At 44.7% G+C, this 27427-nt stretch overlaps 1 protein-coding gene across 1 annotated transcript; it reads right to left on the bottom strand.

Moving 5' to 3' along the window:
* Window positions 1-515: 515 nt before the first annotated feature.
* MCM3 (minichromosome maintenance complex component 3) lies at window positions 516-18192 on the bottom strand. Its single transcript, XM_082664398.1, has 17 exons — window positions 17923-18192; window positions 16811-16923; window positions 16177-16385; window positions 15576-15706; window positions 13151-13389; window positions 12579-12687; window positions 11738-11891; window positions 11267-11398; window positions 10456-10664; window positions 8299-8473; window positions 7831-7957; window positions 6877-7027; window positions 4299-4439; window positions 3704-3807; window positions 3112-3197; window positions 2613-2682; window positions 516-1231 (listed from the first exon to the last, which is right to left on the bottom strand). The coding sequence occupies exons 1-17, from the start codon at window positions 17998-18000 to the stop codon at window positions 1033-1035; spliced, it is 2427 nt and encodes an 808-aa protein (XP_082520524.1). The 5' UTR covers window positions 18001-18192; the 3' UTR covers window positions 516-1032.
* Window positions 18193-27427: the final 9235 nt, after the last annotated feature.

Raw genomic sequence — 27427 nt, 5'->3', positions numbered from 1 at the left:
GCCTCTCAGCCAAAAAAACAAAACATAAAACTGAAGCAACACTGTAACAGATTCAATAAAGACTTTAAAAATGGTCCACATCAAAAAAAAACCTTTAAAAACAGAAACGTTTCATAACGCCCCTGTAAGGGGATCTCTTAACGGGCAAGAATTCACATGATTTTGAGGCATCTGATGTATTGGGTATTATTTCTCCATGAAGGGGCTTTGATTCCTGCTCAGAAAAGCCTGGCAAAGGGTCAACTCTCCCGGACTTTCACTCACTGGCCTCCTGCGGCTGTTTGGGTTTGCAGCTTTAACCAATAAATGCTGGCATCCCTGAGGAAGAAATCTGCCCAGAGAAGGCCTAGCCCCCAGAGTGCAGTTGCCTGCTGCCACCTTGTGGTGACTCAGGCCAAACACGGGCAGCCCATCCCGCAGGGCGGAGCTTTCAAGGAAAAAAAACACAATTAAATATGTCCATAAAATCACACAGTATTAAGGTCACGATGGGTAAGTTTATTCAACGTCTTGGATATTTGAGTCTAAAGTACGTATAAGTCAACTAGTGCTACTGCAAAGCAAGCTTTCTTGGCCTTAGGACTTGCCTCAGAGCTTCTCTCCATCAGCACAGAAACACCCAAAGTCTGTTCTAGACCAAAGTGCTCGGGGGTGGGGGGATAAAAAGCCAACACAGAAAGGATGAACAGAAACCAGCTGTGCCCCCCAAAATACTCAGAAGTCATGTTACCTACAGCGAACAATGGTGTGGCTTGTTTGGGGAGGGGCCGTGAGGAGTGTGGTCCAGTCTTTTGCAGTGAAGATGCATCGTCTTCATCCTGCGCACCTTCTGCTTCTCTTAACCCTGAAGCAGCTTTCATGACCCATCCCCAGGCTTCCACCAAGCACTGCCTCCGCTTGGTCATCCGTCCTCCACTTCAGTTCAATTCAACACTGACATTCAGGGAATGAACGCATAGGCTGGGGGGAGGGGGAGGAGGAAATGGGAAGAAACTTTCTTGGCCGAACCCCACCGTCCACAGACAAGGGCCCTCAGATGAGGAAGACGATGCCCTCGGAGACCATGACCTGGTTGTCATCCTGCATCCTGCTCAGCGCAGCCTGGATCTCCGCAGAGGAGAAGGGCTCTTCGTTGTCCCGATTGATGGATTCTGTGAGGCGACTCATGCCCACCGACTGTGCGTGAGCTTCCTGGAACACCTCCAGGAGGGCCGCCTTGAAGGCCTTCAACCTGCCCAGGACAGGAGAGACAGGGTGAAGGAGCAGGAAGAGGCCCACGTGCTCTCAGGCCAGATCGATGCTGCGGTCCATCAGCACAGGCATCCTCCAACTGCACAGCCTGCCCCGGCTGCTCCACGCCCAAGCTTCCCCCTTAAAGCTAAGCTGTTGTAGTACAGAGCTTCCTGCACAGTGAGAAATAACAGCATTTTAAAAACCAGAGGCCTCTGAGCATGTGCGAAACTGGCATCCATATACCATCGGCAGAAACGCAAACTTGGATGGCATCTTTGGGAGGCGAGTTAGTCACATGTACTACAATTTTAAAGTGCATCTCCTTTGACCCCAGGAATCCATTCCTAGAAGCTAACCCCACAGCTCTTCCCCCACCACTGCACAGTGATAAATGTTAAGAATGTTTTACTGTCAACAGCAGTCTTATGAAGGGTAAATGTCCACCATTAGAAAACAAAAATAAAAATTTACACATCCATACTATGGAAATCCTGCAGTCATTGAAAAGAGATCTCCATGTGCTGATTCAGAAAGTGCTTTAAGATATAGTTCAATGGGGCTTCCCTGGTGGCGCAGTGGTTGAGAGTCCACCTGCTGATGCAGGGGACACGGGTTCGTGCCCCAGTCCGGGAAGATCCCACATGCCGCGGAGCGGCTGGGCCCGTGAGCCATGGCCGCTAAGCCTGCGCGTCCGGAGCCTGTGCTCCGCAACGGGAGAGGCCACAACAGTGAGGGGCCCGCTTACCGCAAAAAAAAAAAAAGGAAAAAAAAAAAATGTACTTCAATGGTTGTCCTGGGGGATGGAATTATACTTGATCTTAATGTTTTTTCCTAAATACTTTTCAATTTGTTCAAACTTTTTTCAGTGAAGACACTGTTTGAGTCTGTTAAGGTATTAAAAGAAAACAGCAAACCTTAGCCGTGGACTTACTTTGAAATCCAGGAAACAAAATTTATAGATAAAACTTTCTGAACCTCTAGTGGTAAAAATTCTTTATCTCAAAACAAATGACAACAGTTCAGTGAGGAGAAAAAAAAAAAATATATATATATATATATATCTCTTACTGAGAGGAACCCAAGGTTACAGTGAGACACAACTTGTCCTTGCTCTACGACCCTTCTTCCTGAACTCACAAGGGTATTGATTTAAAATTCCCAGAGAGAATTATTTATAAAGCAAATGGTAAAACATAAACAACTGGGGATTCTGAGTAAAGAGTGTAAAGAATTCTTTACACTATTTTTGCAACTTTTTTCAAGTTTGAAATTGTCATCAGAGTAGAAACTGTTCTAAAAACCCTCGGGCCTCTAGTTCTGAGCTCCGTTGATAACAGCTTTTTTTCCTACCATCCCGGGGACAGGTCTTCCCTCCTCACCTGGATTCACTCAACTCCGCCTTCTGGGACTCCTTGGTCTCCTGTGAGTCTGTCGCCTTTGGAGTGTGCACTTGAGGGGGAAAGGGTGGCAGAGAGTGGGAGGACGACAAGGTGAAGCCATGTCCACAGAGCCCAGAGGCCCCTCTCCAACCCCGCCCTCATGAGCCTGCAACACTCACTCCTGGGGCCCTCGGGGGCCAGCCAGGGCAGGCAGGGAGAAAGGCCTCAAGTCAGACGGGGGACCCTCAGCACACGGGATCTGGGACGCTCACACCAGGCTTGGCAAGGAGCACAGTTCACCGGGGAGGAAGCAGACAAGGGGGCAAAGCTTATTTCCAAAGTTCTGACTGAGTTTCCTGGGATTCTCGTGGACAGACCTCTTAGACACAGGGTCCCAAGTGGGGAGCCCACTGGGAGCCCACCAGCAAACGCAACAGGCAGAGCACTGAAGGGTCAGCAGTCAGCGACCACCTCGTACCACTAGGGGCCGCTCGCTTACCCTGAGGCATCTCCTCCTCCGTGTCGCTGAAGTCGTAGGGGTCATAGGAGTCCCCATCCTTGGCATCCGAGTGACGGGTCTTCCTCCTAAAGTGCCCACAGCAGTTAAGGGACGGGCTTTGGTGAGCTCCGTCCTGCACCTCTGACCACAGAGAACCATCTACATACAGTCCAAATGGAACACTAGGCCCAGGCCTGTACAAACTGCTGCCTTTTCTGAAAGAGACCAAACGTCTCTGGACTAGAGCACGAGCAGGCCCTGCTTCCCAACGCTCTTCTCTGTCGCCCACCCTCATAAATTCAACCACAGGTGTGAGAGGAAAAGATAACCTGGAGGAAAGACTTCTGAAATGTGGACTCAACAGCCTCCGCGCGGGTTACTGCTCCTCTACTTAGCCCTTCCCTAGCAGGAAAGAGGCCAAAAGCTTCACACCGAGGACAAAGGGGCTGTCACCCTCTCTGCTCGAGTCACCTTCACACTCTGACTCACTGCAGCACAGGTCTGGTCACCCCTCCCCGCAGCCTTGACCCCCTCCGCCCCTCCCCAGCCCTAATCTAAGTCTTTCATCTCCTTCCTCGGTGCCTCATCCGACCTCTTCCTCTTCTGCTCTTGGTCCTCCTGGCTTTTCTCCACTTCATCTTCTGTCTCCGATTCATCCTCACTTTGCTTCTTACGTTTCTTCTCCTTCTCGAGAACCTAGGACACCAAGCCACACATGGGTGTGCAGGAGGGTCACAGATGCCAGAGACTGAGTAAAGAACAGTCCTTCCTGCACCAACGATAGCAGTGACTCCCTGGGTCTGATGACCTGGACTCTCTCATTCCTGAGTCCAGGACCAGGGGCAGGGGTTGGCTGCGACCCATGCTTGAAGCTGCTGGAAGCTGGGTGCCATACCCTTCTCACAGTATGGGCTCAAGGAGCGTTCACTGAATACAGAAATGAATGGAAAAAAGTCTATCCCGTAATGGTTAAGTGAAAAACAATTCATTTCTTTATAGATCAGGTGTTTAGTTTAAATTTAAGACAACCCCCATGCTAGCAAAGAGATTAAGTCAGGGGAAGGCCAGTGGAAAGACGCTGCTTTCCGCCAACAACCCAGATACAGGTGTCAACCGTGCACAGCTGTGAGGCACGAGCTCCGACAATTCATTCAGAGGAGCCTCAGGCCCAGCACCTGGATGCTCACCTTCTTGAAGTAAGCGTACTGGACCAGCTCCACAGCCTCTTCTGCATCCTGCATGTCCACGGTCTTGCTCATGCGGGCCTTGGCGTGGGCCGTGGCCAATCGAATCAGAGTTTCCAGTGTCCGGGCTGTCACTGGAGACGTCTGGGGGAGAAGACAAAGGGGCCCACTCATCCAAGTCCCCCCACGGCATGCCGGTCATGCCCGTCACTCCCACCGCACAGAGAGGGAAAGACTCCACCAGAAAAGCTCTGGAAAAACCAAGCCATGGAGCCAGAAAAAAGTACGTAAAATTCAGAAAGATAAAAACAACCAAGGAAACATGACTGAGGGCTGAGGGAGGGAGAACGAGGTGAACAGGGAAGAACACCATCCAGCATCTTACAGCTGGAGAGGAAAGTGAGGAAGAACCTTTGCCGCAGGCCTGCAACGCGCCAGGATCCTGCTTTTATGTTCACTGTGTCAGTCAACAGCCTTAATAACCTGGAGCAGCTTTAGAGATGAGGAAAATGGGACTCAAAGAGCTTCCAATAATTTGTCTAATGTCATACTACACGGGGGTGTGAGAGAGGTTATCTGAGGACAAACTTTCTAAAGTTGGGTAAACCCACTTAGGTCCAGAGGAGAAGCACAATTCTGACATGTTCTTATCAAGCGGTTCCCAAAGGGGTGGGTGTTATCCCAAATGGGGGGGTGGGGGGTGGTGGAGGGTTCATCTTTTTAAAATGCTATTGTCTGAATGGCATCCCTGGTCTAATGGATCAGAATGTCTGGTTTAAGAATTCATTCCCTGTTGGTACAGTGGTTAGGACTCCACACTTCCACTGCCTAGGGCACGGATTCAATCTCTGGTCGGGGAACTAAGATCCCACAAGCCGTGCAGTGCAGGCAAAACAAAAAAAGTTTCAGATGATTCTGATGTGCCCTCCTAGGTAAGCAGCCCTGACATTATCCAACCTTCTCATTTTATGGGTTGAAAAACTGCGACCTGGGAGGTGAAAGGATGTGCACAAGTTGCAAACGTTACTGAAGCCCTGGGGTCAGAGCCCAGGGCTGGTCTTTCCACCACACCTCCCGTCCCCCATCCTATGATGCTTCAGGGATGTATCTGGTCACTTCTGCTTTCTAGTTTTCTAAATGATCACTTACAGCCAATCTGACATTCAAAAACAAATACATTCATATTTAAATAAATTCACCAATTTTTTTAATGATTTAGAAAGCTACCAGAGTATGTAGCTTATACATTCCATCGTAAACTCCAATTCTTGAATAACTTAAAGCTGATGAAATCCTAGCCTACACGAGCAGAACTACAGAGTCCAAACTGAGAGATTTACCAATCCCACTAAGACCACAACTAAGATAGTGTATTGTATTCAGTGAGAGGGCCTTTGACACACTGGAACATGTTCATGTGACAGGAAAAACAATTAAAAAGACAGGGGGCTGTTTAATCTGAAGAAAATAAGTCATACACAGTCTCCAGAAAACAAAATTAAGGCCCATGGGTAGAAGTCATGGAGAAGCAGGTTTAAGCTCAATAAATAGAAGAATATTCTAACATTTCAATGCAGTGATTCAATGTAGTGATTCAATGCAGTGATTTCAATGCAGGCATGCTGTCACTGGAGGTGTCAAGGAAGTCCCAGCAGGAATTCCAGAAGATGGAATTCTTGTCTGGGTGTAAGTCTGGAATAGATGATCTGGGGTCATGTCTGAATCCAAGAGTCTATGTCTCTATCACATCACGATGGTTTGGGACTTGGGTCTTTCTGCTGTGAAATCCTACCTATATAAACTACACTGCCCCAAAAGACTTCGATAAATTCACGGGCAGGTGTATTAGGTTTCTAGAAATAGCCTTGGATGATCATCATGGCTACGCAACTCCTAATTTTTTTCGAAGTCCAGCCCAAATATCATACCCTTTGGGAATCCTTCCCTGACATTCATATCCCTTCTGGAAAGTCTAAAGGAAAAATTAACAGCTTCTGCATCTACACTCCAACTGTCTTTCACATTCATTCCCCTTTGGGTACTACACTGTGGTATATAATTATAGGTATATATGACCTTTTCATCTACTTTCTGCCTCCCGGGCCCAGGACTGAGCTCTTGGGGGGACTGCACGTAAGAACAGAGACTCATTCAGTTCCCAGAAGTCGCTCACGTTTGCTGAATGTTTTTTTCTTTTTTTGGCCATGTGGCACGGCTCGCAGGATCTTAGTTCCCCAACCAGGGATCGAACCCGTGCCCCCTGCAGTGGAAGCGCGGAGTCTTAACCACTGGACCACCAGGGAAGTCCCACATGTTTGCTGAATAAATCACAGCTTCTGGAGGCCAATGTCATCTGAACTCATGAGAAACACATTAGCTCTGGGGTTCACATTGCATTTTCCTTTGTAAAAGGAAATGATTACAGTAGTGTAACAGGAAGCCCTTCAGGCCACAAAGAAAAAGGTAAGGAATCACTCAGTTAAAATGCTTCCAGTGCTCCCAGGGAGCAGGGACTCCCTCCCCAGCCTCATCCTGAGGGGCTCCGGTCACCCTCCGGTCACTGTCCCACAGGCAGGCTCACCCTGGCGGTGTCCGAGCTCATGCTGTCCTGGCTGCGCAGGCATGAGTACTCCTCTGCGATGTAGGCGGCCGACTCCTGCGTCAGGATGGGCTTGATGATTTTGGCCACGTGGATGTATTTCCTCATGAAAGCTGCACTCACCATCTTCTCCCTGGACCCGCACACGGCAAATTTCACTCCCCTGCCACAGCCCAGCACCTGCCTGGGGTCGTAGCCTTGCCCCTCCTCAGGGAAGTCAAGGTCACGTGACAGAGCAGAGCTACAGCCTGGAACCCAGTGTCACAAACCCCATTCATACACAGCATGTACAAGACCCTCTCACATACTTTTATTTAATTCTATGGTGTTACTTAGGTATTACTTGTGAAGTAGGTAGTTTAGGTACGAAGTGTAGGTGTTATCTGTCCTATTTTATCAGTGGGAAAACTATGGCTCAGAGAATCTTAAGTGGACTCAAATTTCATTTTCTGACTCCAAATTCCACATTCTTAAACCAACAGGTTTGAAGATTACACTATGCTTCCAACTGCACCAAGGCCAAAAATAGAGGAATGGGATCTCACATGTCAGGCACTGAGCACAAGTCTCCTTTATCCAAATCCACTTGCAACATTTCCAGTGCTTGCGATCTACCGCCCCTTCAACAAAAGCTCACCACGAATGGCCACGAGACTTGTGCAACACTTCACGTACACGGGTAACATGACACACCCACCATCAGTTAGGTGGGCGTCAAAGCCTTCCATTTTAGGAAAAGACCAGAACCTAAGCTTGATCACCCACGAACATTCACACGGCAAGTGGCCATGAAAAAGGGTGCATCTGTGGATCCAGAAGAGAAAACAGGCCCCCATGATTACGACCCCAAGCATGATCTTGGCCTGGGCAGCACATATAAACATGCTCTACACAAATCTCAGGTTCCCTCCAGGAAGAGGTGTGAAGAACGCTCACTTCTTTTTCTTGGCCCCATGCAGAAGGCTATCATGCTTCTCGTAGATCTGGGTGTCCTGCTGGTCTTCCTGGCTAAAGTTGGGATCCTCCGTGGCCAGGATATCCACGGCACTCCCTAGAGGCATAGCTGGAAAACCAAGTCAGGAGAAAGAATAAGAAAGAGCTGAACCCAGGGGAAATCGCTTCTTCTGAAGAGATACAAGACTCTCAAAGCAAGGACCCAGAAGGAAGCAGACACGTGAGCCCCACAAATAAGGAGGCAGAACCACCTGGCCCACAGAAGAGGCTCAAAGGTGTTCCCAGACCCTGAAATGGACAAGAGACACACCGTACGAACCAGGGAGGCGAGGGCACCTTCCACATCACCCCAGATGCTACCACGCCCACCAACGCCAGGCTGGGTCTGAGAGTGCGGCCTGTGTCTAGGTGCCCTCCCCTCAGTCAGGTTTCCTCTTCCCCCGGCCTCACCGTCACCGTCCTGCTCGCCAGGTGCCCGGTAGCGGTGCATTCTGAGGACGTGGTCTGAGATCTCCCTATCGTGCTCGGGATCCATCTGATCCAGCATGATGAAGAGGAGGTCGAATCGGGACAGCAGTGAGTCCTGCAGCCCGATGTTCTCCATGGGGGTCTTGTACTGATCGTACTGGGTGGGAAACACGAGAAAAAAGGAGAGTGGAGACAACATCAATGCGAAGAAAGAACAAGGAGGCCGGATCGGTTAGGTGAGTGAGAACAGAAGACCAGACCTTCAAACGCAAAGCGAATAAGCAGTGAAGATGTAAAGCATTTCCAGGCTACTAAGAAACTGAATTCATTTCCTCTATGTGCAGCCCTCCTCTGACGCTCAGCTGACCTGAGCAAGCTCAGAGCCCCACGCCCTTCCTTCCAGGTAAACAGAGCCCCACCTCCTCGCTCCATTGCCTCTAGCAAACTGACTGTGGGTCTCAAAACCAGCCTTCTCCTCCCCAAGCTTCACTCTGCTCCTCAATCAGAGGCAGGACTAGCTCTGGAAGATGAGTCCCTCTTCCCTACTTATTATGAAGACATGACAAGCTGGCTAAGCCAGAAACACCTGGAGCCTCTGGCTTCCTTACTCAGAAGGTACTGGGTAAAGTCTCAACAAAAACGCGTGATAATCTATAAACTATAATGTCTTAAGGATCAAGGGAGGTTTTCCTGGGACTCAAGAACGCCTATACTCTTATCTTTCAACTCCCAGGCCTACGAGCTGACGCCTCCCCACGTCAGTCAGAGGCCTGACAACCTCGTAGGTAACATTAACGATTCTGGCCACGTTCACATTCCAGGACCTGCCATCTTCTCCCTACGTTCCCCAGAGAAATTCTTCAGAATGACGTAACACGTGTTACCATTAATCTAAAACTGTATGGTTCTCAACCCACACTATGCATTAGAACTAACCTACGGAGCCTTTCTAAACCATAGCTACCAAGAGCCCCAACCCAGAGATTTGGATTCAGAAACTCTGGGCTGGGGACTAGGCACCCGTATGTTTAAAAAATGCCAGCAAAACAGGTATTCTCATTCATTGTGGGATCATAAGTTGTCAGAGCACAGCATGGGCTCTGGGTTCGAATCCTCTCTGCCATTTTCTAGCTTGTGACTCTTGAGTGAGTTACTTAACCTTTTATGCCTTCATTTTCTCATCTGTAAAATGAGGATAATACCTACCTCACAAGGTTATTGTGAGAGTGAAAGGAGTTAATAAATATAAAGCATCTGTAAGTATTAGTTAATAGTATTATAATGGTACAATCTTTAAAAGGGCAATTTGGCAATCTCTACCATAAAAATGCATGTAACTGTTAATCCAATGATTCCATTGCTAAGTATTCATTCCCAAATGCTTAACAAAATGCACATAAAGGGATGTTCACTACAGTTTCATTCATAATAGCAGAGGGGAAAGGGAAAACACCAAATGCCTATCATTTGGAGACTGGTTAAACAAATTATTATAAGTCCATACAATGGAATACTAGACAGCTGCTTAAAAGAAAACAAAAACAAAACCCCTAAACTCAGCAAACCCGAAGCTGGATAAATATAGAAGATTACACCTAAGCACATCATAGTCATACTAAAAAACAAAGATAAATAGATTAATTCTTAACAAGGAGATAGTGTATTTACTGGCACATGCTAAGTTTTGTTTTTCTTTTCATGCTAAAGTTTTTGTTTCCTGAAACACTCAAGAGCCGTCAGTGGTCATCTCTTGGGAAAGGAACAGGAGAGAGAAGGCAGGCTATTCATTTCCTTATTATATCTCTCTGCTCTGTTCATAAATCCTCCGACCATCTGCATGCAGTACTTTTATTTCAGTGTCAGTGTAGGTTACCTGGGTTGTGAGGCTGCAGGTCACTTTTGTTTTCTTCTTTGTATTTTTAAAAACTTATTTTAAATAAATAACTTTCCAGGGGATCCTGACATGGATGAACGGGTGAGGAACCACTGCCCTAAACCAGGGACAGTAACAAGATGACAAGCTTACTTTGGTCTGTGGCCTGTTGCTCCCCAGGTCACCTGGAATAAACTTTGCAGCCTAGTCACTCAGCAAAACCAAATGAAGGTGAGGACAACAGTTGAGTGCCTGATTCCACTCACCCTGCCGTAGACAGGGTTGGCGGCTGCCAGAACACTGCAGCGGGCATTGAGCCGAGCGTGGATGCCGGCCTTGGCGATGGTGACTCGGCCCTGCTCCATCACCTCGTGGATGGCCGTGCGGTCCATGTCAGACATCTTGTCAAACTCATCGATGCAAACCACACCTCGGTCAGCCAGGACCATGGCCCCCGCCTCCAGACGCCGCTCCCCTGGGAGGTGGGGAGGGAAAAACACACACTACCATCCAGGTTGTAGGGGACGGGACTAGATGTCAGTCTCCTTCCTAAGCACCTCGCACTGCCATACATGAGAACGAGAGTGTAGTTAAGAGGTGTCAGCACCTAGACTCAGAGGAAACCCTGAAGAAGCTTGTATCTGAACAGTATTCCTTGTCCCACTTTGATATCTAAGCAGCTAGCCTCCAACACACTTCCTTCACAGATTTCCTCTCTTTATCCTCATCTTCAAGCCATTTCCCAACTAGATCTCTGTTCTCTTTTCACTGGTCTTCAAATCCCTTCCTCTAACGTATAAAGCAGTACAATCTTCTTTTTTATTTCCCTTCAAATGTCAAAAGTTGCTCCTTCACAGCTCTTTCCAACAGCCTTCCAGGAGACATTCTTGTCACTAGAGGGCCACCCAAACATTTCAATAATTCACCCATTGTTGCCAGATACTTGGTCCTCTCCAATCTGGCCCACACTAACCTCTCAAGTGTATCTTCCCAATACAGGCCAGCGCCTGGAGCAAGCTCAAACCATCTATGCTCATCTCACTGCTGGACCTCTGCCAAGGACCCTTCCACCCATACCTGTTTCCTGGTCTGTGGTGACAGCGGCCGTGAGACCCACTCCAGACGAGCCCCGGCCGGTGGTGGGGATGGCCCGAGGTGCGGTACACAGTACGTACCGCAGAAGCTGGGACTTGGCGACCGATGGGTCTCCTGTAATGGGACGGGGCAGCAGTGACTCTTGGAAACTCCCTTGCCCCCCAGCAAGTGCTGCTTTTCTAGCACAGCTCTTGACACAATAGAAATGTATAGTAACAGGTTGTTAATATTATTTCTTTCCCTTTCCCTTTCCCATTCACAGAAGAATATATTTTAGACATTATAAATCAGGAACCCCAGAAATAATAAAAATAATTTTAAAAATTCATTTTAGACTTTTGCCCTTTGATGGGACTGAAACACAGCCAGGTACAGACACACAATTTGACAGATGATAGATTCCTGCAACCACACCCCACAGGGGGAGACCAGGAGACTAAACCAACACCGTACCTATTAGAAGGATATTGATGTCCCCACGGATGTGGCTGCCATTCTCTAGGTCTCGTTCCACTCCTCCCAAGAGCAAGCAGAGGATTGCCTTTTTGACATAGTCATGCCCATGGATGCTGGGGGCCAGCGACCTGGCCAGCTGGTCAAAGATATCCTGGAGGAAGAACAACCATGGAGTGAAAAGCCTAAGGAGCCTCCATGGGGTTGGATGAACTCACTTCAGCCCACAGAAGATGATTGAAGAAATACACTGTTCTTAACTGTAAAAGCTTCTTCTCTAAGACTTTCACACCGATCAGAGCATTATCAGAACAGACACAGAGGAAGCCTGGATTCCAAAACCTGCTCAGAGCTTTAATCTTTAGGAAAAAAAGTGCTTCCAGGCTCAAAACATTTTAGTTTTAATAAGACTATGTATTGTGCTTCAGCAGTAACCTCTGTCACACATGCATAGATTTTGTTCAATTCTGAATGAGAACATTCTGTCTTTAAAAGGAGAAATTTTTTAAAGAAAAATAAATTAGAGAACTAAAACAAAAATAACATATTTTATCTTTAAGTAACCATGTATCACTGGTGTATTCCGTATAGACTCCTTGGTACACTAACATTCTAACTCCTAATATTTGTATTAGGTTCACTTAGCAGGTAGCACAACAGAAATATTAAAGAAAAACAGCAAAAACACCCTTTTGCTTACTGACTCAAAACTAGAAGCTGGCACCAAATACTTCCGAGAAAAAGCCTTGACCTTCCTCCTGATGCAGTACAAAGATGGCCATGCCCAAATACGACCCTAACAAATCCATCCCCACCCTCAAATCCTCAAAGGACGCCACACCTTGGAACGGGTTTTACTGAACTTCTTGATCTTGGCTATGTCCTCAGCAGAGAAGGAAGGCTGAACGTCCTTGCTCATCTGCTTCACGTTACAGGCAATCAGGACAGTCCTGGGACAGAGAGGACAGTAAGAGGCTATTTTCAATTCCTAACACCAAAGCCTTCTTAGGCTCCTAACCTAGAACAGCAAATCAGAAAAAAATAAAGAAAAGAAAAAACAGAGAAGCAAAGCTGTTCCGAATTCAACCACTGATTCTCTTCATCTATGACACAAATATGTTGATGGTGCCTCACCCTGGGAATTTACCTCCTGCTGACCCACAGAGCTTGGGACAGTGTATGGGAGGGAGGTGGGAACATGCAAGAAACCCCCAGGTAAGCCAGGAGGCTGTAATATGTGACCAGTAACTCCCACTTCTAGCATAAGACAGTATGGCGAGTTTTATCTCCCAGGCAGGTAGAGTGTTTCACCAGTCCAATGTAACTCTGGGGAAGATGGCAAACTGGAGAAAGACTGCTACCAGAATGTACTCTGCCAGCAGCATTCCAAACACCTCAGGACGAACCATCTACCTGAAGGTCCCTGAGGTGTAGCCTCCCTTCTTTCCAGGAAGGCAGCGGTAGGTCCCCACCACCTGGACCCGGTCACCGGGCTTCACTCTGTCCACCAAGTCATTATCCAGTATGACGTCCACGGAGCGGGGAAGCTGGCCAGCGGGAGCCTTCTCTGGCATCTCCTGGATGGTGATGATCTGGTGGTCTTTGTAGACAGAAAGGCCATATTCTGTCTCAAGGGGATTGTTCTCCTCATCCTGGAAAAGTCACACAGAGAGGCAGTCATCTCGACCATGTCTTAGAATGCCACACTCGTTTGTTGTAGGAAACAAATATAATTTGTAGATAAACCGCACGAGATTAGTATCCAGGAACAATAAACGCCAAATATCTTCTCCAGTTTTTTCCATTCCTGTCTGTTCTAGTTACAAACCATCTAATGGAAGGGGTGATCTACAGCCAGAAGGGACCATGGCTGCATTAACATCTATACTGAGATCCTTACTTCCCCTATGCTATGACTCGGTATTTCTACTCCTAGGTAATACCCAACACCAACGTTCACCCAAAGCCACACACTACAATGTTCACAGCAGCACTATTCCAAATAGCCAAAATCTAGAAAATATCCTAATGCCATCAACAGAATGGTTAAATAAGTGTGGTATAGCCACACGAGTGAATACTACACAGCAGTGAAAATATATGGAGTACACCTATACACATGGATGAAACTCAAAAACGTATGTTGAACAAAAGAAGCCCAACACAGATGAGCATTTAGATAAAATATAAAAACAGGGAAAAGTACTCGATGCTGCTAGATGTCAGGATCTCGAGAGCAGTGTGGCTTCAAGAGGGACTTCTGAGCACTAGTAAGGTGCCGTTTCCTGGTTTGGATGCTGACTTTATATAGAGCTTGTAAAATTTCACTGAGCTGTACACTTATGTAAGCTTTTCTGTATATTAAACTTCAATAAAAACATTTCAAAGTTTTACTTCCTTGCCATTTGAATTTTCTAGAAACACAGCAGCTATCACTTGTGGAGTGCCTACTATGTGCAAGGCACTGTGCTGTAACTTCACAAAATTATCTCATGTAATCATCACAACTCAGTCCCAAAAGCTGGTATTTTCCACATTTTACAAACAAGGAAACTGAGGCTGGGAGAGGATAAAGAAGTTCTCCACGGTCCACCAAAGCCCATGCTCTTAAGAACCACACTAGACAACCTCCAGGAGACCTGGTCTGGTGTATTTCAGGTCCTGAGCAAAGAAGCTTGGCCACAGCAATCAGCAGAGTACCCCTGAGTAATTCCTGGAGAATAAATTCTAGAAAGTAGCGATCTTAATGAACAAGAGAGCCAGGTGACTGAGGAAATGCAACTGGCCTGAGAGGTAAAAGACAGGCTCCTGTCCTCAGGGCCATCACTAACTGGAACATAAGTAGTTCTAACTGGAGGCTCGCTGAGCTTCACATTTCACCTGAGATAGACTAAATGGTTCTCAAGTATGACTCAGTTACAGTTCTAAGAAACTCAGTCTTGTTTATGTTACGAGTCCTCCACCAGTTGATAAAACTGTAGACAAGGACTGGGTCTTCTTTACATCTGTGTCCTCCTCAGTGCCCGACAATCCTTTGGATACAGTCGCTCTCAATTAAAATTTGATGGCAGGGGCTTCCTGGTGGCGCAGTGGTTGAGAGTCCACCTGCCGATGCAGGGGACACGGGTTCGTGCCCCGGTCCGGGAGGATCCCACATGCCGCGGAGCGGCTGGGCCCGTGAGCCATGGCCGCTGAGCCTGCGCATCCGGAGCCTGTGCTCCGCAACGGGAGAGGCCACAACAGTGAGAGGCCCGCGTACCGCAAAAAAAAAAAAAAAAAAATTTGACGGCAGGGACACGCAGAGATAAAATGTGTTCAGACATCAAGTAATCAGTATTAGTCATCTTCTCTTGTCTCTAAGAAGACTTCGCACCGTCCTCAATGCAGACCAATCTGAACACCAAGACTAAAGCCATTCTCCATGTCAACCTTCTCTCAAATCCACAGTAAAATATTTGCAGAGATTTCAGAGATTTCAGAGTAACATTACTGCATAAGTATTTTTCCATATTACTCTAAGTAGATTACAAAATCATATGATATTATAACTTTGCTAAAAGATCAACGTACATTAGATGACTTTTGTTCCTTCTTTCAATTCTTCCATAATTTTCCAAGTTTTCTAAAGAGAATATTTTTTCTTTAAAAAAAAAAAAAGAATTGTGGGCTTTCCATATTAAACTCTGACTAGCAATCAATCTTTCCTTCAAATTAATCCTTACTTTTCATCTTATTCACATCTAGAAGAAAGACTTCAGATATTACCCAATTACTTGCATTAAAACAGACATCTTTGAGCCCAACCTCTAAAGAGGTCCAATCAATTCATTCTCCTCACCTTGGTAGGATAGACAGAGCTGGATGGAAAGGCCACCAGGGTGGTGAGATCAGAATAATGTCGCTCTATGGTCTTCTTGGTAGCAGGACAGTAGTGAACACTGCGGACGACTTTGGGACGAACTAGAGAGCCTATAGGAATGGAAAGTCACCCAACTAGACAGTGAGAAGGAGGATGTAACCCTGGCAAGCCCACGATGACTCCAAATACTGTGTTCTTCCAACTAGTTGAGCAATTTCAATACTACTTGTCATTAATTCACCTTTATACCTAGAACAACACCATAATCCAAGTAAAACTTCAAGTACAGCTGATCCTGACTGAGAAGTAGTAGGAGTTCACGGTCAGAATGAGGAGACTGCCAAGAGCCACGACTCCTCCACTCTCAGCCAACTTCATCATTCTGCTGGCACAGGTGGTCACTCAAAGTCCCCCTAGTTACTGTGCAATACTTGAGCTCCTCCAAGTTTCACCCCGTAATTTCAGTGCTCCACCTTTCTGAAGTCATTAGCTCCCCAACTCTACTCCACCTCTCCTGCCTTCCAGCCCCCCAAGCCTATGCCACCTCCATTCCGTTAGTCCCCCACTTTAGCCCACTCACATTTAGTGACAATGCCCTCCACACAGACGACACAGCTAAGGAAGCAGGAGGTAAGAGTCCGGGGAGAGACATGCTTGGAGCCAAAGCTGCCCTCCAAGCCTATATAGAACTCCTCATACTGCTTGGCATATGTAGCATCAATGGAGGCCACAAAATCCTTCAATGCCCGCTGGAAGGCAACCAGCTCCTCAAAGGCATTGCTCAGGAGGCTGCAGACGGGCGAGAGAAAGAATCATTAGGCAGACACGGCAGAACTCAAAAAATGACCCACAAAACAGAAGTGGACATTCTTAGATCATCAAAGCTTTGACGGCAAAATCTAGCTTCTACTTTCTCCTGCCATCCTACAAGGCCCAGTACAATACATCAGAACTGAGGGCCAACTTTTAATTCAATGATGGAGAAATGATACTCAGTTAAACATGGAACAAGGAGCTCTTGAGAAGAAAATGTCCACCACCTACTTTGGGAAGAGAGGTAAAAAACATAGGAGCTGGTGAGACACTAAGGGCTTCAGGGTCAAAAACATTTCATCCAGGTCCTCTCCTGTGAAGCCTGCTCCAATCCAGGGAAGAGAGGGGAGCCATTCTCACTCAGGGCCAGGATGTGCCCTTGGAGACCCCCAACCACTCACCGGTTAGCCCTTTTCTCGTTTTTCCTACGCAGGTCATTCACGTTGACAATCAACCGGTACTGGTTGTCACTGATCAGCTCCCGAACTTTGCTTTGATAAATTCCCTGGTCTTCCTGCAAAATAGCCACCGCATGCCACAGCAGCCACAAATTCAAAAATCAGATGTTTTTAAACAGAGGCAGCTCTCACAGCAAGAAAAATATATCCATCTCTGCGGCACATCTGAACCCCAATTTCTCCCACGTTTTCACTCACTAGCCTCGGATTCCAAATACGCCCTAAGAGGCCAGTGTATGAATTATAATGACTTCCTCAAGGTCCATATTATTCCTATTATCACCAACAGCTCTTCTGTGTGCAGTCATTTCTCAACCTTTAATGGGGAATTAAAACGAGCTCGTAAGTCTACGAGGACAACAAATAAAAACTTTGTCAAAGTGTAAATTAAACGGACTTTTAATATGCATATCAAAGTGACTTTTCCTTGCAGAATTTTGTATGGAATGAAAATATTTCATTTCCCTATCATCTGTATAATATACAAAGAGTTCCTACATCCGGACCTAGGAGTAGGGAGCCTTAGCTACATTTACAAACAGCACTATCAACACTTCAAGATGTTTTTACCAACGTTCCACGGCTGTCAGTCTTAAATTGCATGTAAAACCCCCTTTATCTGCATACCAATACTCTTTCTCCGCAACCCACTAGATATGGAAAAAGATTGCGGCCAAATCTCCGGTTAGGAAGTCGGTCACTAAAACCTGGGGACCCTAAAATGCGGCGGGTCACTACCGTTTTCCTGCCGTCCTTCCCCTCACCCTCCCCTCAAGTTAAGAGAGCAGGGAGTGATCAACGTGGTCTTTGCAGCTGGTTTGCACTTGGAGGAAACCTGTTGCCTTTCGCGAGAACGGCCACCATTTGTACCTGGAAAAAAGTCACAGGATCGCTTTTAACCACTGACTCCGCCTCTAGGAAAGCTACGAGATAAGGGCGGAAGGTCCCGAGCCGCTGCCCCGCAGCCGCCGCCTGGAGGCCCGAGGCCTCCCTCGGCCCGTGCGCGGCCCTAAGGCTCCCAGCGCCCTAGTCTCGCGACGCGGCGCCTCTCTCACCTCGTCGTCCAGGAAGTCCAGGTAGTCTCTCTGCGCCTCTCTCAGCTCCACATCGTCCAGCACCACGGTCCCCGCCATGCTCGCCGCACGGAAACTTCTGCCACCGGAGCCGTGCTGAGGGCCCCTGGCTGACCCTGCCCCAGCGCTAAAACTTCCCAACTTTTCCCGCCAACAAAAGTAACCTTAAGGAAGGGGCGGGGTATCTTGTAGGGTATTTACATTCTGATTGGCTGAATCCTCTTACGCAAGAATAGAGAGTATCCAATCGAGAGCTGCTTCTTCTCCAAGTTTTCCGCGCGGCGCCTCGCTGTGGCGGGAAAAGTGCCATCCGGGGCCCTCTCCGCTCCGCCCTTACTGACGGGAAAGCTGACCAATAGGACGAGAGGATGCTAGCGGAGCCCGTTCATTGGGCAGCCGGAGGGCCGGCGAGACCTGGGAGCACTGCATTCTGGGAGTCATAGTCTTCCCCCTTATTTCCGGATGTTTTATAAGGGTTTTTTTTTTTTCAAGTTGTGGTTTCCTGACCTGCTGCAGAGTAAAGAAACTCAGCCCGGAGTCTGGGCTGAAAGTAGACTAGACGTCAGAGCATGGAGGTTTAGAACGCAGGGAAACAAAAACATAAAGGCAAATCGTTTTAAAAATATATTCAAATCAGGTATGTTTTTCAAACCACCAACCTCTAGTGGCATCCAGGGGGAAAAAGTGAATTTCGAGAATCTGTGGGTGGAAAATAGAATCACAGCATCTTTGGGAGAGGTTCTTTAGTTCAGTGAGACCCGTTTGCCATCTGAATACCGTGGCTTGAAGTACCCCATAAAAAACGAAAATCTGGACGTAATTACTACACCATCCTACTTGCCAACGGGTAAGTTAAAGGTTTTCTCGCCTTATGAGATCACAAGTTCATTTTGAAAAACTTAGTTTATTGAAAGATATTTATTTTTTTGCGGTACGGTACGCGGGCCTCACACTGTTGCGGCCTCTCCCATTGCGGAGCACAGGCTCCGGACGCGCAGGCTCAGAGGCCTTGGCTCACGGGCCTAGCCGCTCCGCGGCATGTGGGATCTTCCCGGACCGGGGCACGAACCCGTGTCCCCTACATTGGCAGGCGGACTCTCAACCACTGCGCCACCAGGGAAGCCCTGTTTCGATTTTTTAGCTTTATTTTTGAGGTGTAATTTATATACAGTAAGATTCACAAATCTTACATATACAGCTCAATGAATTTTTATTGTGTATACATCCCCGTAACCACCCAGTGCACAGTAAGGAGCAGTCCCATCGTCCCTAAATGGTTTTTTTGTTTGTTTGTTTTTTTGCGGTACGCGGGCCTCTCACTACTGTGGCCTCTCACTGTTGTGTCCTCTCCCGTTGCGGAGCACAGGCTCCAGACGCGCAGCCTCAGCGGCCATGGCTCACGGGCCCAGCCGCTCCAGGCATGTGGGATCTTCCCGGACCGGGGCACGAACCCACGTCCCCTGCATCAGCAGGCGGACTCTCAACCACTGCGCCACCAGGGAAGCCCCCTGCATGTATTTTTAATTTTACTGAACAGGACTAGACACCTGGTAATTCTATATTTGAAATTTAGGCCAACTAATTATTAAATTATGTTTGAGGGTCTCCAGGACTCATTGTGCTTAAAGTATTATGTTTGAGGGTCTCCAGGACTCATTGTGCTTAAGTACTTAAGTATTTTAAGTATAAGCTGCCTAAACAATATCAATATATATGCCTTCTATTTGTATGTGTATATATATATATTTAGTTATTATACAGTTTATAGTTAGCATTTTTTGTGTGTCATCCTAGCGGGCAGATACATCAATCCTTAGTCAAAGGAAAAAGGCTGTCATCTGCCTGCTCGCTTTATATATATATATATATATATATATATATATATATATATAAACAGGCAAAAAAAAAGAAAACAGAAAGAAAGGAATTCTAGATGAAGATTCTGTTTGCAATTATGTAGTAAGAGATAATTACTCATTAACTTGAGAATACCATTATCACTTGATCATACTGTCATTTTGTGACTGTATTGAAGGTAATGCTGACAATATTCTCTTCTCTGAAAACAACTTGAAATTAACACTAAAAGAACCTGGAAGCTTAGTTCAAACAAGAAATCAAATTATTTCCAATGGAAAGTCCAAAGGAGTAGAAATATGAAAACCAAACCTTTGACTCTAACACACTTTTCTGTGGGCTTTAGTTTTCTCATATAAAAGATGAGGAAATTAGAAAATCTGTAACATTCCATGAACCTATGGCAAATTTGGAAACTGTAAAGACAATTCCTTTCCCCCCCCCCCCCCCCGTGCCATGGGGCTTGTAGGATCTTAGTTCCCCGATCAGGGATTGAACCCGGGCCCCCCGGCAGTGAAATCACGGAGTCCTAACCACTGGACGGCCAGGGAATTCCCAACAATTCCTTTTAGAATTGTGGAGTTCAGCACATGGAACCATCCTGCCGTGGTTCTGGATAAAGACTTGATTTCCCTTAATGTCTTTATCTTCATCTGTGAAGGACATTCAGATTTATTTTAAATTTTTATTTTATATTGGAGTATAGTTGATTAACAATGTTGTGTTAGTTTCAGGTATACAGCAAAGTGATTCAGTTATACATACACATGTTTCTATTCTTTTTCAAATTCTTTTCCCATTTAGCTTATTACAGAGTACTGAGCACAGTTCCCTGTGCTATACAGTAGGTCCTTTTTGGTGACACTCAGATATTTAATTGGTATTTCTCCCTTTCATTAGGGCGTGAGATCTTTGAGCAGAGAAAGTGTTTCCTTCGTTATTCCCTGCTCCTCCAAACTGCTCAGAAAGGACAATCAATCAGGTTGCTAAAAGAAAAAAGTTAGGGGCATTCATATGTATGTCATAGAGTCCGGTGGAGCCAGCGCCCTCCTCTACCAGAATGAAGAAGCAGGTGTCACCTGATGAAGCACGGCATCTATGGTTTCCATATCTGCTTACATTCTTGCTTTTCCTCTGCATCCCTTTTCATTCCACCCTAGACCTAAACCAGTCTCACTCCTTGTAGAGCAAAAGTATGCAGGAAGCTGGTGAAAAATAGATTGCAGAGTATATGTAATACTTACAGTTTTCCATGTCCTCAAGGACCAAAAAGTCCCAAAGGCACAGAACAAACCCATAATAAATATTATTTATACTTACCAAATGATATATATCTTTGTTCAAACCAATGAACAATATTATAAGTTGCAGAACTTTTCAAACAACACCTGTGATTAATAACTAGTATTAACAGCACAGGGAATATAGTCAATAATACTGTAATAACTTTGTATGGTGACAGATGGTAACTAGACTTATCCTGGGGATCATTTTGTAATGTATAAAATGATCAGATCACTATGGGGTACACCTGAACTAATATAATATTGTAAGTCAATTATACTTCAATTTTAAAAATAAATAAATAAAAGTGAAAATAAAAGGAATATCTGGAACACACAAAACCCTAGCTTTAGGCACTCCGGAAGTGCCATAATCCATTATAGCTTTTTGACATTAAACTCAAAGACCACAAAATTTTGAAGGTCAAAAACTACACCTCTAGGTTTCAGAGCAGCTTAAGGAATAACCTACAGGTCCAGGCTTTCCCTAACCAAGCAGATCTGTTTTCTTCTGTGATATGGACCAATCAGAAGCTTCTCCCGATGCTGTAGCTAGGGTCAACAGCACCAAGACAAGCAGACCCATTTCTTTTTCTGACTGCTCTACTTACTAGCTGTGTGACTGTGGAAGCCCTCTTAACCACTCTGTACCTCGGTTTTCTCACCTTCAAAATTAGAACAGAAGTAGCATCCAGCTCAAAGAATGGTTTGCATATTCAGTGAAGTCATAGCAATTGGAAAATATTGAGAAAAATGTCTGGCATATAGTAAGCACTAAATAAATGTTAACCATTGGTGGTGGTGATAGTGGTGGTGTTGGTGGTAATTAGTGTTTGGAGAGGGGCCAAGAGACGTTGGGGAGAAAGGAGGGAAGCACACCAGCACATTCTGGAACAATTCAAACAGCCAAATTCAAGCCCCCTTTCCACTCCCACCCAAAGTTTACAGTGGAACCAGTTCACACACTTCTTTGAGTGAGACCGTCTTTGCTGCAAATTGGCTAAAGGAGTATTCATAGAGTATTGGTTGGCTCAGGTTCTGCCAGTGTTGAAAGCCATCAGAGGCGTTTACTTCATGCTTAAGGAACATTATGGAAGAAGACCAAATGGTCCCTGGAGTTAGCCAGCGTGTCTGGTAAAGACAGGAGAGCCCCATAGCCTCTGCCCCATCTTTTGCTTCCTGTAATCTTTTGGATTAGATATGCTACAAAGAGCAGGAAAAGCCAGGAACCAGAGAGCATCAGTGATCCGATTTGCCCGTTAGATTTGACAACATAGTTGACCTGCCAATCAACATAGTTGATTCATTGTCATTTGCCAAGGTTAATTTCAGCAGCCAGGTTTCTTAGTCCCTGAAAAGTCATCTTCGTTCTTTTGGGGTTTTTTTTTTCAGTTTTATTGAGGTATAATTGAGAAATAAAAGGTCATCCCCATTCTTAATTGCACAAATTTCACAGAAGCTCTGTTTGAAGAGGTTTGCTTCAGTCCTTAAAGACTTACAGGGAGAAATTACCAAAAACTTGCTGAGTGAATACAGCATATGAGATTCTCTATTAATAACTCCACTCTGTAAATCTGTCTAGATTTGTGTGCAGTTTTTAAAAAAAATAGTCCTTTAAGCTTTTAACTGTGCCAGTGTGATGAAATGAAGAGATTTAGCCATGTAAATCAACCAATCAAATATTAGTTGAGCACCTATATACCTAATTCTGTCCTTGACCAGAGACTTCAGGTCAGCACTGCCCAACAGAAATATAATGCAAGACACATATATAATTTAAAATTTTCTAGTACCTGCATTTTAAAAAGTAAAAAGAAACAGGTGAGATTAATTTGGCAATATGTTATTTAACCCAATATACCTAAAATATCATTTTAACATGTAATCAATGTTTAAAAAGTATTAATAAGATGTTTTGCATTTTTTATACTGACTTTTAAAAATCCAGTGTGATTTTTATACCTACCCACATCCCAATTCAGATTGATTACATTTCAAGGGCTCGATCACCACGTGTGGCTAGTGGCTACCATATCAGACAGCACAGCTTTAGAGTATAAAAATCTATCTCTTGAAATAGCTTATGATTTAGCTTGAAATAATAGCAATAATTTATTGAACATATACTCTATGCCAGACACTATGCTAAGTACTTTACTATGTAATCTTATTTAATCTTTTCAATACCTTGTGATGTGGTTATTTTTAATCCTCATTTTACAAGTGAGGAGACTACAGCTTAGAAGATCCCAGAATCCCACCAGTAATGGACAGAGGCAGGATTTGGCCGCAATCTATATGTCTCTATCAAATAGCATTTAAGAACAAATGAGTATGTTAAGATCCAAATGCAGAATCTAACCCAAAAGACTCAGTAGAATTTACTTAAATATTAAGCAAACAGATATTTTATATTTTAAAATACTTTACTTGAGTTAAAAAGACAGTGGATTTTATTTTTACCTTAGTACATTATAGTTTTTCTTATTCGTTTTACCGTTTAAGGTGTAGAGGGACCTTTCTCTGGACACGATGGATAGTTTAAGATGGCATAGCATCACACAACATTGTAAATCAACTATACTTCAATTTAAAAAAAAAGTTGGGCTAGCATCTGTATGTGTCTTGTAACATTTGTTTATTCATTCATTTAATCAATTATGTGTGAGCTATGTATGAGACAGTGAATTAGATATTATTTATAATCAGTTTTTATTCTATCTTATCCTTCAACTAAACTGTACATCATTATTTTGAAGTTTCAAAATATTTCAAATGCCTGTCTTTATTCATCCAACAGAGCTTTGAGATGCTGATATTTATTCATACTATAAATAATATTACTGGTATTTTATTGTATGCAAGATACTTAGGGGGATACGGAGATGAATAAGATGAAAAGTTTACAATCCAGTATGGAAAATAAGGCACAAACATAAATAACCATGAGGAAAGGCACATGTGTTCTAGGCGTGGTACAAGGTGCCATATGCATTAAAAATGGCAGATTTTTATGCGTATGTTTGTGAGGCATCTTGGGGTACAAGCTGCAGGCATAAATTTGCACAGGAGTGATGAGGGGAAGCTAAAGAAAGGGGGTAGTATTTGATTTGAGGATCAAAAGGTGGGCAAGGGCTTCCCTGGTGGTGCAGTGGTTGAGAGTCCGCCTGCCGATGCAGGGGACACGGGTTCGTGCCTCGGTCCGGGAAGACCCCACATGCCGTGGAGCGGCTGGGCCCGTGAGCCATGGCCGCTGAGCCTGTGTGTCCGGAGCCTGTGCTCCGCAACGGGAGAGGCCACAGCAGTGAGAGGCCCGCGTACCGCAAAAAAAAAAAAAAAAGGTGGGCAGTATTTCCTCTAGGGAAATGTGACAGCAGTCACATTCTAAGCAAAATGTAAAGGCAACAATGACCAACTCCTTGGGAGAGACTGAGGTGGCTGGAATGAAGGGTCAGTGGGACAGGTGGGTGCAAGTTAGGACTGGAAGCAATCAGGTGTATCGGGCCTGACTGTAGAAGACACTCACCAGCAGAGTAAAAGGACTGTGCTGGAGTTAGTAGGCAAAAGGGAGCCATGGATGGCTTTTGAGCAAAGGAGAGACAATATTAAAGTCGTGTATCAGGAAGTTTAATCTAGACAGAGAATGTGTAGAAATGATGATTTTAATAAGATAAAAAGAAAGGAGGCCTGGAAAGCGTATTCAAAGAAGGGACAGAAAGAAGAGGATGAGAGTGAGACATTCCAGAGTAAAAATGGACAGATCTAAAAGCTATTTGGATGGAAGTGGGAATGACGGGGAGAGAGAGCGAGAAATTACATATATGTAGAATAAATACATTCTCATACACAGGCCTCACACATAGTGCCTCAAGGGCTTACAAAAAGCATATAGTTGCTAATGATCTTTAGTTAGAGTGAATAATTATTTTGCAGTTAAGACACAGAAAAACCAACTTAAGAGACAAGCAGGTATCCTTAAAACACCAGTAGTTGGGAGAGGAATACAACTGACATTTAGTTCCACAACGTTTTCTAGGACAGTATGGAAAAGGAAGGAAATTTATATCTTGTTGAATTTTAAAACAAGGTATATATAAACTATACCTTAGTAAAGTGAAATATATATAAATTATGCCTCAAGCAAGTTTATTCTAAAAATCTAAACAAAGAAAATAAATCATTAAAGCACCATGACTGCGTGTGGTCAGCTAGTGGGCAGGAGAAGGGCCGGTGCTCTTTGAAGCAAGCTAAGTATTACTTTTAATTGGCTCCATGCCATTTGCCTAAAAACCCACAGTTCCAGTCCACAGCATTTAGAATCAGTTTGATAGACCAGAGGCCAGGGTTTGGAAAGACTGAATCTCATTGCATCCTCTACTCACTGAACATTCGACAACATAGGAGCAGAATCTGAAAGCTGTTTGTGAAGCACCCTGGTATACAAGCTTCAAAAATGGTTGTTCTGATCACTCATCTGCCCTTTACAGAAATATACTAAGATCGCCTCCTCCATGCCCCATCCCCCAACTCATACCCACAGTTCACTTCCAGTACCTTCCTACATTCTTCTAGCTCAGTTGTGGGAATCTTTAGATAAAAAGAAATACAAGCGTTAGTTATCCTTTTTCCAGCCGTGCACTATTCTGTTGGTTTTAGGAGTGTAGAAAAACCATTAACACTCTAATTTTATATGTTAAGTGCTACAATGCTCAAAACAAAAATCTATGAGAAGGTGAGAGGTTTAGTGTTCACTTCTTTCCCAAGCCTTTCATTGGATTCTTTGATAAGCCTCCAAAAAATATCTCTGATCTGAAACCAAACCCAGATGGATATTCTTCCTGGCCTGTGTTCATCTGGTTAGCCACCTGTTTCTCTCTGTGCTAATACAGGAAGGGGATATGAGAAAATGGAAGGTGTTGGCTTGGAGCCCTAGAGGTCTGGGGAAGGTGGCTTTTAAAATAATTATCCTTTATTCACTGCCACTTTCCAATGCCACCTTCATTAATGGAAATGCAAAGTGTGCCAACAATGTTCATTAAAAATAAATGAATATCAGGGTGTATGCTAGAATTGCAGAGCAGGAAGTCAAGTTAGAGGTCATTTAGTCTAAAGCCTCATTTTATAATCTAGACAACTGAAGTCCAAAGAAATCCAGTTAGATTCTAAAATCAATATATTAAGTAGAGATTTTTTTTAAAGGTAAAGAAATACTCAGGAGACAACAAGACCCTGAAGGAAAGGTAGATTTGAGCAAATCAAACATTTAGAATTGAACAGTATAGTTACTGAAAGAATAAATCAAGACTGGTTAAAAGAAGAGACACATCGAAAAGAGAAATAGTAAACTAGAAGACGGAGCTAAGAAAATTGCCATATGCAGCAGAATGGGGAAAATGAAAAATATTAGAGAAGTTAAGGGAAATGAATGATAGAAGGAAAAGGTTCAAATATATCTAGTGGGGATTTCAGATGGAGAAGAACAAAGGAAATAATAGCTAAAATTTTTCCAACATTGATCAAAGAATCCTCAGGTTAAAAAATCACAATGGATCCTAAGCAAGGAATATTAAATTAAACCTTCACTTAGACACACTGTAATGAAACCCAGATATATGGGGAAAATATTAAAAGCAATCCCAAAGAAAAGAGGAACATTTTAGACTGACAGCAGATTTCTCAACTTTAATAACAAAGGCCAGAAACAATGGAATAATATTTTCAAAGGTCCAAAAACAAAAAACCAAAAAAACCCTAGAATTCTATACCTTGTTAAACAATTTTTTTAATTAATTTATTTATTTTTGGCTGCATTGTGTCTTTGTTGCTGCACGCAGGCTTTTCTCTAGTTGCAGCAAGCAGGGGCTACTCTTTGCTGCAGTGCGCAGGCTTCTAATTGTAGTGGCTTCTCTGGTTATGAAGCACAGGCTCTAGGTGTGCGGGCTCTAGAGCGCAGGTTCGGTAGTTATGGCTCACGGGCTTAGTTGCTCCACGGTATGTGGGATCTTCCCAGACCAGGGCTCGAACCTGTGTCCCCTGCATTGGCAGGTGGATTCTTAACCACTGCGCCACCAGGGAAGTCCCTATACCTTGTTAAACTATTACTAAAGAGGCAAAATACTTTCAGAATAACACTTTGGGCCCTTGTTGAATGGACTCTGTATTTGTCTGCTAGGACTGCCATGGCAAAATACCACTGGCTGGATGCCTTAAACAACAGAAATTTATTCTCACAGTTCTGGAGGCTGGAAGTCCCAGATCAAGATCTGGAAGGGTTTGATTTCTGGTGAGAGCTCTGTTCCTGGCTTGTACATGTCCACCTTCTTGCACATGTCCACCTTCTTGCTGAG

The sequence above is a fragment of the Grampus griseus genome, assembly GCF_964374135.1.
Source record: "Grampus griseus genome assembly, chromosome: 10".
NCBI lineage: Eukaryota > Metazoa > Chordata > Mammalia > Artiodactyla > Delphinidae > Grampus > Grampus griseus.
Note: the sequence above shows the minus strand (reverse complement) of the source record. Positions and strands in the feature narration are given on the sequence as shown.